At 42.2% G+C, this 10,752-nt stretch overlaps 1 protein-coding gene across 2 annotated transcripts in view; it reads left to right on the top strand.

The window, feature by feature from the left end:
• The window catches only part of SCRN1 (secernin 1), a 67,394-nt gene that overhangs the window by 19,744 nt on the left and 36,898 nt on the right, over positions 1 to 10,752 (top strand). For both annotated transcript variants that reach the window (XM_019535412.1, XM_019535419.1), the window contains exon 2: positions 3,470 to 3,629. In XM_019535412.1, coding sequence (XP_019390957.1) covers positions 3,471 to 3,629 — 159 coding nt within the window. In that variant the 5' untranslated portion in view covers position 3,470. The remainder of the gene's footprint in view (positions 1 to 3,469; positions 3,630 to 10,752) is intronic.

The following is a 10,752-nucleotide window of genomic DNA, read 5'->3' as shown; positions in this document are numbered from 1 at the left end:
GCCAACATCAGCTTGCAGGGACATGTAGCTTTCCTTCACATAGAGAGCTACACCCCCGCCCCTTTTGTCACCGCGATCCCTCCTGTACAGGGTATATCTGTCACTTAGTAGCATGTAGTGGGTAGACATAAATTTCACAAAGTGCGAGTCCTAACTTTCAGTGTCACAGTATTGAAACACAACATCTTGGAGACATGACAGTATCTAGAACAGTAATTCTCAACCGTCTTGGACTTGAGGCACCCCTCATTGGACTCAAGGTGCTCCTCCATAACTTGTTAATTTTGTGGCACCCAATTTAAAAAACTAATTTTATAGAATACAATGCTTACTTCCTTGCAGAAGGGCTTAGCAGTGGGAATGGGGGATCATCCAGGGAGGGACAAGCTTGAGCCTGAGCTTCTCTGTTTATTTTTAGCTGCTTCACTCTTAGCACATTTATCAAGTTACCACAGCACCCTGGCTGAGAATCACTGATCTAGGAAGAACTGAAAAATCTCTGCCTGGTAAACTATCAGTTGAGTTTCTGGCATTTCAGAGCTTCCTAGCATGCTTCAGAAAGCTGGGGTGGTATTTGATCTCTGGAGCGTAGCTGGGGGAGGAATTCTCTCTAAGGCCCCCTTGACCATTGGCGACATGTAGGAGGTGTATGCGGGTGCACATGTACATTGGTTGTGCACCCCCTGGAAGTGCCAGCCGCAAAACAAGAAGTGCACTTCCAGTTTTGCTACTGGCTTGGTGATTGGTCACTGGGGGACACCCTCCCCCTTCAGCGATTTGGTGTCCCACCAGACTTGGGAGGCATCAGTTGCCCATGCCATTTACACAGGACTGGCATTGTGCAGTTAGCTATTTAATTGGGCAGTTTAACTGAAACCAGCTACACATGCAAAATACCTATCATGCCATTAACTCCAACCAGTTATAAAGTTAGACCTTGAAAATGTGTACTAACTTCATAGCTGGTTGGTATCTGGCTTTAGTTTCCATGTTTAGCAGACTCCCCTGTGTCAGCTGACTGGGCTCCCAGCCGCAGGAGTGCACCATTTCTAGCTGGGGCTCTGAGCCCCAGCAACTACTGACTCTGGGTCCCAGCAGTGCCAGATAGCTGCCATGACCCAGAGTCTTGCAGCTGGTGACTCTGGGTTCTGGCACCCCACCAGCCCCACAGGTGTGTAAAGCACCTGAGGATGGGAGAATGGGGGTCCCAGCTGCAGGAGCATGCATCTTACTGGAGCAGGGGGAGCATGGGATCAGGTTTCCCCTGCACTGGCAGTAAGTTGGGATGGGATCTAAATGTGCAATCCCACAGTTGCTGCTCTTGCCAGGCAGGTGTAGCATAGCAGGAGGAGCGATTGCGTGGACTGCACATTTGGGGCTCCAATGTGCTGTAATTGCAGTGTGTTAGAACCAACTTGATTGAGTCTGCTGGAGCGTGGTAATTACTGTGCTCCAGCAGACTCCATTGTCACGTGTATCAGCATCCCCATGTTGAAAAATAGCGGTGGGGCACTTTGAACTAGCTTTAGTTAAAGTGCTCCCACTGCCATTTTTCAGCAGGGGGACGCTGATGCACATGATGCTCCAGGTGCTTAAGTTAACACGGCTCTCAGAGCCGCACTAATTAAAGCGCCCTCCCCACCCCCTTCCCTGTGCCTCCTGGGGCACGTCTATAACCCTTGTATCCCATTGCACCTTTACTTGCATGTGTAGAAGGGCCCCAAGAGATTTACAAGTCACCTGTAACTCTTCTGGAGTGGGGATAGAGTAGGAAGGGTGTCATAGCAGACCAACAGTAAACTTGAAGCACTGCTTGTTGGTTTTGGGGGTTTGGGGTTTTTTTCTTCTTCCCCTCTCACCTTCCCCCAGTGGTATAGCTCTAGCTCTTAGGTATGTTAGAAAAATCAGTGTTACTGACTTCTTCATAACAGCAAATCACTGAACAATAACATCTTTTTTTTTTTCTGTAGAATATCACTTAGAATGTATAACTGAACTAGGCAAAAAAAAAAACACTTGCTGTATTGTAATCTTTGTACTCTGGTCACTTACTAATTTTGCCTCCTCTACATGGTTAAGATGGCCATAAGCCTTGAATCAGCGCCTTGTCTTCAAACCTGCCTGTAAAACACCTGATATTAAATAATATTGGAACCCAGGAAGAAAACTCTCAGTGTTTGTTTGTGGATATCTGATTTTCTCCAGGGACTAGAATGACGGTTGGAATTTCATTTTATGTTGTAAGCTTGAAATAACAGAAGTAGCCTCCAAAATATATACTTCATAAAAATAATGCACTTTTTTTTTTTAAATGTTTCTCTTCAAGGCTTAACTTGTAAAACATCAGTGATACCAGCTGTTCATCTAGTCAATCAATGACTAAAGGCAGTTTTGATCAAATTGTTAAAATTAAAACAGACTTTAATTTTTACTCCTTTTTAAGCTATCTTGGCATGGGAAAGCACCCCAATAGTAGTGGTATCTATTAAAGTATGGAAGTTCACATATGCTTGTAATGATTTTTTTTTGACAAAATACACTTTTCTTCAAGAAGCATGTGACATACATTCCTGACATTAATGCAAGTTCTCCATTTTTATATGCAAGGGGAAGAGAAGTTTGTACTTGAAGATGACCATGACAGTTGATTGGAGGGAACAGTCCTCCAGCAATCTGTTTATGCCAGGGTGTGCTTGAGCTTTTACAAGCACAAATATGAGAACTTAATCAGTTAACAGGTGTATATCCTGGTACAGATACTTGAAGTATCCAGACTAGGCTTTACAAACACACAAGCTGGCAATCAATTAACCTGAAGTAAAAAAATATATACATACCACCATCTTTGATTGCTTAGCAAGTGTTATTGTAACTTCTCTCTCTTGGTTTAGGTAGCAGAGGCTGCCCGGTAGCTTAACTGGAACTTGTGCCTTCAAGTATAATTGGAACCAGGACAGAAATATACCATTATTCCATGTTAAGAATTCCACAGATGCTCTCTCTTTTTCTTTTCCCCTAAAACTGCACTGGAGAAATGAGCTAGAGTATTTTAAATTCTTCTACATCTCTGTGCTACAGTACCGTGCTTGTTTGAGTGAGCACAACTGGGGAACATGTCACCAAACAACTCCAATACAGAAATACTTCCCTTCCATGAAAACTAACTGCTCTCATTCTCAAGGCACAGTTGTTTTTGCTTTTCCTTTCGTCTGCCTCTGCCTTCCCAATTTGGTTAGTAGCTGCTTTAATTAAGTCTACTGTAACTTCATTGTGTTTATTGAACCCCAAGTAAGGCTAAGTTGAACTGACCTGTTTCTTTCACTTTAATTGCACTCTTCACTGGACGACTGAAAAGGGAATAAGAAAGTGGTGACACTGGAATATATTTTTGCTCCTCAGTTGTAACCACATATTAAATATTTGAATATTAGCTAAAATATTAATCTTATATCTTTTCTTTGTTTTTTAGGATGGCTGCAGCTCCTCCCAGTTATTGCTTTGTTGCATTTCCCCCATGCACTAAAGATGGTCTTGTTGTGTTTGGAAAAAATTCTACACGGCCTAGAGATGAAGTACAGGAAGTAGTCTATTTTGCTGCTGCTACTCATGATCCAGAAAGCAAGGTTGAGGTAAGGGGCTTTTCATTATGGTGGTAGTGAATATCATTTGAGCTTTGTCCCTTGCTTCCCTGTTGGACCTTGGAGTGGTCATCATTTTTCCTTCTGCACAAATTTTTGAGGTCAAGGGAGACTAAACAATGCTGCATTCTTTGCCCTTCCTTCAAGACAAGCTTGGGAGGAGACAGTGGGAACACTCTTTAGAGTCTTACTTAAAGAGAGATTAGTCTCAGTTTAAGTTGAGGGTCATCTTTGGGCTGCTTTTTTTTCCCAGTAGACAGACTGACACTTCTGCATCCCAGCTGCTTGTTCAAGACCCAAAGGCTAATACTTCAAGGTTCTGTTTTGAGGTAAAAACTTTCCTAATAAGGGCAAACCAACAAACTTTGTATTATTCCTTTCATGATGCTGTTAATCATGTTCATTGCAATTGCACCCAAGGACTAATCAAGAATAGGGCGTTATTGTGCCAGGCACTGTCGCTGGCAGCCTCTATACCAAAAAGAGTTTACAATCTTAAATAGACAAGATACCTGTGTGAGAGGGAAGGCATAATAACATACAAGGGATAGTGTGGTGGCAGCAACTAGCATGTTAATTTAACGTGAAGTTTTTGTGTGAGGGGTGGGGAGAGGTTAGTTAAGAGGGAATAAATTAAATGGAAAGGAAAATTAAGGGAATTTGTGGCAAGGAAGATGGAGGGAGAAATGGGAGAGCACGGATGAAGTGAACAGGCTGAGAAAGGGAGGAGGGAATGGTTGGAGCTAACGGTCAGCTGGAATAGGACAAAGTCCTACCATTTTCACTGGGCCATCTTGGAAAATCTGTTTTGGCTGCCTCTGAAGATTGTTTGGAGTTTTTGGATGGCTCCTGTATGTTCTGTGGGTTAGGCATGACCCAGTGATTTAGGGTTGAGAGTTAAAAGCCACCCAGGATTTGTGGTTTATTTGCGGGAGGCACAAGACATGCTCACAAACCAGAAGGTAAGAACCAAAATCAGGAGCAAAGCTTCAAATGTACTTGACAATATACAGACTAAGCAGCCTAAAGTCAGTTGAAACAGATGGGCTCTGCTGATTTTGCAGTTTAGTTTCTTTAAGGTAGGAAGAAAGGAGTGGTTTCAGTGTCCCCCTTCCTCCCCAATGGTGTCCCCATAACTTTTGTGGGGTGTGCTGCTGTCATCTTGCCCTCTTCTTCAAGTACTCGTCCTCTTCCTTCAGACCTTAAAAGATGTAAGGGTTAATGATATTCTTGTCTGGACCAGTTAACAAATCCTGATTTCTTTATTTTTTTTCTTTTTTTTTAAGTTGCTACAAACTTCTAGCCCTTACATGTTGTCTATAATTGACGTACTTATTTTTGCGCTAAGGAAGAGCTTACTCTATTTTTACAGTAGTTCAAGGCTTGCTTAAACTTTTAATAATAAGCCATTGGTGCAATGCAAAATATTCCATGAATAATCAGATAACTTTATTTGGACAGGTTGAGTTCAATTTTTAAAAGTTATGTATTTATTTTAATGGGTAACAGGTTGGAAGGTGTTGCTCTATTAAGCTGAATTGTGCAAAAGCAACTCTGCTACAGTCAAAAACAGGTTAGCATTTTATACCTATAGAGCAAGGGTGGCAAACCTGCAATAATGAGTGCCGTAAGTGGCATGGGCAGCCTCTTTGTGGCATGTGGCAAATTAGAGATGGGGCAGGGAGCACATGTTCAAATACAGAAATCAGAGGGGATTGGGCAGAGGAAGGGGATCAGAGTGGCACTTATGGGGGAAGGGAGGAAAATTTTTGGGTGCATCTAAAAAGGTGTCCCCCTCGGGTTGAAAAATTAGACTTAAATCCTACATGGCTACAAGGAAAACTGACTCTGATGTCTTATCAAGTGCAGAACTCATCACCTCTACCAGCCTGGTGTAGAGCAAGTGCAGCTGAACAGTAGGAACTGAGCCTTGGCATGAATTGATTTGGAGTATATACAAAATAAAAATCCTCCATTACACAGTAGAATAGCATCTACTACGGTCAATTACTGCAGCTTCCTTACTTTATATTGCTGGATTACTAACTTTCTAATATTACCGATAAGTGCTTGTCACTTATTACTCTAGCCCATTCTGTCTTTGTGGAACTGTATAGGCGTTGCCTGTTCACCAGTCATAGGCCTGTCATTACGTGCAACTTTGTTCAACTTTTTCAGTGCAAATATAGACTGACCTGTTGGCCTGTTTGGAAGCATAAAACTTTGTTTTACATTTTGGAAAACAAATAATTACAACATAAGAGTTCAGCCATATCTGCTCCACAGCAGGGTTGGGGGGCATTGCCCTGCTGATACCTAGAAAACTCCAGTATTGGAAAAGGAGTTGTCTTTTTTGGAATATCCTTAATTCCTTGGCCATTCTCAAAGCCTCTTTTAAGAGAACCTCTTTTAAGAAGATGCGAAGAGTAATGCACTGCGTTTGAAAGATTGTCTTAGGCTATGCACAGCATTAGCATTTCTACTGAGACAACAACTAGCAGTAGAAGTGATGAGCAGACGTGTGCACTCGATTTCTCTCAGGGAAATATGCCCCTTTCAGGGGAGAGATCTTCCAGGTGTCAACGTGGAAGATCTTTGCAAGACCTTTCACCAATGTGAACACACATATGCTCCTCTCTTAGCCTGACCCATAAGGCTAAGGACATTCAAACAGCCTGAGCCTGAATTGATTTAGTCTTTGCAGATTAGTCTAACCTGGCTAGGCTAAATCAGTTTGTAACTGCACAGACATCCCAGAAATGTAGGCACGTGCCTGCAGTGGCTCATGCTAGAAGCCGGGAGGTGCTAGAGCAGCCCTTCCTTCCCTTCTGAGGGGAGCGTGGTCACGCTCTGGCAGGACACTGCTTAGGGAGGGGTCCCCTCCCACTTGATAATAGAATATTTATCAGCTATTGTATCAGCATTTAACACCACATCAGAAAACAGAGCCCTGCTCCCTGTAAGGTCTTCTTAAACAGCTTTTTATGAAGGAAGGAATGCAGGGACATTACCAGTTAAGCTGTTAAAGTCCTAAGCAGACACTGCCTTATCTGCCTTATGCAGCATTAGCTAGCATACCACGTGCTGGCTACAGTTTGTGCTGTGGGAGAGACCGGGAAGGGATCTCTGCTTAAGGAGTGAGTTGTGAGGGGGGAGTGGCCATCCCTGCTGTGGAGCAGAGTCTTGCCTGGCCCCGAGAGCATACTGGGATGCTGGGGATGTCTGGCTTATCTTAAACCAGCAAGGGATCTGGGATAGACATTGCATAAACCAGTTTGAGCCAAATCAGTTAAGTCTGACACTACATTCAACCAGGTTTATCTCAAACTGGTTCCAGCCATTTTGTTTATGTGTACTGACCATCTGTTCTGTTACAGGTTTAAACTAGTTTCTGATCACTTAAACCAGTTTATGTGTAATGTCTGTCCCTAAAGCTAGGCAGTGTTCCCTGCACTTACCCTGATCAGGGAAATGGGTGGACAGCTTTGTCCTGCTGCTCCTGTCCCCTTTGGACTAGTCAGGGAGGGGGTGGGAGCATCAGGGCAATGCCCACTACCCATTCCCTTGAATGGGTCTCATGGTTTGAGGAGTGGGCCACACTGTTCAGCCAGCTTGGCTCCCAGAGCAGAGTGGGAGAGCAGCCGTTTCTTACCTCCCCAGCCTGTTCCCTAGTTTGGGGAAGGCACAGAAAGCAAAGGAGGGGTGGAGGCTTCAGGCTAAATGCCTGTATGCTTCTACTTCCAGAAAAAAAATTCCACCAATGGAAATCTCTCAGAAGTGAACTCCTGTTTCTGGCTTCCGTCTATCCCAGTCATGCAGCTGATGTAATGAAAAATATTGGCCTCTTATAATGAAAAAGCTCTTCCTCTTTAAAATGATCTTTTTAGCAGTCAAATGGAAGGAAGGTGAGAGTGCAAGTCTAGTGTTTTGTTTTGTTCTTGTTTTAAGTGTTTGAACACTGTACTAGTATTTTAACTTTTTGCTGTCATGCAAACCAGATTTCATTAAATCAAAAATAGTCCCTCCATTGCAGTTCCAGGTACTGTAGCTATGTAGTGTGAATATGACTGGAGGTGAATTTGGCTTTGGATTTCTGCTAATAAGCTGCAGTTTGTGCATATCTTACAGCACAGGAAGCCTGTATAGAATGCATATTGCTTTTTGTGGCAGTAACTGCACACTTTCAGTTCTGCTGTGTCCACACACACATTATTAATTGGATTGGACAGTAATTCCCTATATATTGTCAAACTATATCCTTAAAAGCAAGAGAGATGTGAAGCGACAGTTGAAAATCAAATGCTCCAGATATTTAAAATAACAGTCATGCCAAAGTAAACTCACATCTTAAGCAAATTCATAGATCTGTCAAGTCAATAGTTCATGGAAAAAATGTTAAAAGAAAGCTTATGATAACACTAGTCTGTCTCAGAATGGTGCCAGATTCCATAAGACATCTAGAACTGCCAAAAGCATTCTATGCTTATTTTTGCTGTAGCTATGGTCTCTCCATAATTTTTGTAGCGTTTTATGAATCACATAGGATTGGAGCAAGCTGTGCAAGATTTTTAGATATGCAGTCTTATTATGGAAGTCTCCTAAACTATTATGCTAATCTTTTGCACCTTAGTGGTTGATTGCCATTCTCCTTTTACATCTAACTTTTCAAGTGAAGACTGTTTTTATCCACTCTTATGCTATGGATTTGTATGCACTTTTTCAGTAAAAGAATAAATAAACTCAATCCATCAATTTCATTTGGCAATGAAAGTGTACTTAAAATAATTCATTATATATTGTACATTGTATATAGCTCAACTTGAGCTCATGTATTTGGAACATTTGCCTTGAATAGTTTAAGGTCTGAATTCCTACGTTTGTAAATCCTAGTCCTGCACTGATTGAGTCTAAAAATAGTGGTTAATTTTATTTATTTTGCATTATTGCTTTGTAACTGAATGTAGACTCCTGGCTAGCTAGCTCATGGCATTGGTACAAGTGCCCAAACAAGGATTAGGGTACTTTCAGCACATGAAACAAATAATTTTAAATTTAGAACTCAGTTCTTAAAAATGGTACAATTTATTTTAGCTAGCTCATCAAAACTACCTCTTCTCCATCTCTGCCATGTCAGCAGGTTTCCAAAACACTGAACAATGGGGCTCTTTTATTAAGAGTGTAAAGTCTGTGGGTACGTATCTGTGATAACGTTCTTGAAAGTCTGTTTTTTTTTGTGTTTTATTGATGTGACTACGGGCTAATAGTATGGTATTCTAAACTTAGCTGATATAATTGGTGTGCTTTTCTTGTTTGTTTGAGAAGCCTAAGTACATGTGCAGAAAAATAAGCTCAGTAAAGCAGGAACAGGGGCCCTTATGTTGTTTTAAAACTCCCAGGAAAATGATATTTTTGGCTCTGGACTTGCAACTAACCTTTCCACTAATTGACAAGATTTTTTTTTTTAATTTCTAAAATTCTTGAGTCAGGTCTCTTTTTATGAACAATTTCCATTATTGGTGGTTCTCAAGAAACTTTGCAGCCTATCAAGTCATGAGGATTGATCCTAAAATGCCCCTAGGCTAAGGAGGTTTTTAAGCAAAAAATAATAATATAAGAAATAGAGATGTATCCAGTTGGGTCTGCCTGGAGTCCTGTACCTAAGTACCAGCATGCTAATAAGGGTTCCCTAGTACCTTTTTAGACTAGCATTGTTGCCTTAGTTATTCTCCAGAGTCTGAAAAATAGTCATAAACACTACTTGATCCCAAACTTTAGTGTGTGTGTTTTTTGGGGTTTTTTTTTAACCTGCTGCTCCCCCCCCCCCGCCCAATACACATACCCTGTTTACTCTTGTTCTGGTCTGGCAGGCTCTGTCCATGCTGTAGTCCTGGGGCACAGAATATGTTTTTGCTCTGGCACCAGTCCAGTCTCATAGCAGCAACATTGACAGCTTGGGGCAGGCTGTTCTGACTACAGTAGCCATTTCGAATGGTTTTTGTCAATTGATTTAAGCAACTTAGGCTAGGGACAGACTTTCAAAAAGCTGTAGCCTGAATTGATTCAATCTTTGCAGGTTAGTCTAACCTGGCTAGGCTAAATTGGTTTGTAACCACCCAGACATCCCCTCTGGACTGAAGTAATGTGACACATGCCTGTAGTGGCTCAGGCTAAAGGCCGGAGGGCACTAAAGCAGCCTTCCCTCTTTTCCACAGTACTGAGCTGAGGGGGGCATGGCCAGGCCCAGGCAAGTTGCTCTAATTAGGGAGGGTTCCTCCCCTGCCCCCACCAGCCCAGAAGGAAGTTGATAACACAGTGTTTATCACTCCTAACTTGAAGTTTATCAGCCCATTAAGAAAACAACAGCTTCTCTCCATTAGTTCAGGCTCTTCTTAAGCAGCTGTTCCAAAGAAGGAACAGAGGGACCTTACCAGCTAACTATTGGTTAACTCCCAAAGCCCTAAGTTGGCACTGTGCTGTCTGCCTTTTGTCCTGTCTTCCACAGCATGGACCACATGTGGTATGCTAGCTAATGCTGCTAGGTGTCTGTGTAAGGCAGAGGGGAGGAAAGAGTCCCTGCTTGAGCAGCAAGGTGGGGCGGGTGAGGGGGGGCAGGAGGAAGCCAGGCAGACACTGTTGTGTCTGCAGTCTCTGCTGGAGCTGCAGCCAGGGAGCAGAGCCCCTCCCAGCAAAGCGTCTGGGATTCTGAGGGAGTCTAATGCAACTTAAACCAGGAAGGGGTCTGGGATAGACATTGCACAAACCAGTTTGACCCAAATCAGTTAAGTCTGATACTACACTGAACCAGGTTTATTTCAAACCAGTTTCAGCCATTTTCAAACTGGTTTATGTGTACTGAACATCTGTTTTGTTGCAGGTTTAAACCAGTTTCTGATCATTTAAACCAGTTTATGTGTAATGTCTATCCCTAGCCTTAAGGTTCTCAGATCTGAGACTTCAAATTTTAATTTTGGTGAAGGGGTGTGTGCTAAGTGGGTAAATAGTATTTGATGGAGCAAAAAAATTAATATTCATTCTAAGGGATGGTTCAAGGTTAGTTTTCAGAAAAGCATAATTTAGTCCTTAGCATATCTCTAATAATATAGAGAATTTTAAT

Source organism: Crocodylus porosus, unplaced genomic scaffold (assembly GCF_001723895.1).
Source record: "Crocodylus porosus isolate Cpor-Errol unplaced genomic scaffold, CroPor_comp1, whole genome shotgun sequence".
NCBI lineage: Eukaryota > Metazoa > Chordata > Crocodylia > Crocodylidae > Crocodylus > Crocodylus porosus.
Note: the sequence above shows the minus strand (reverse complement) of the source record. Positions and strands in the feature narration are given on the sequence as shown.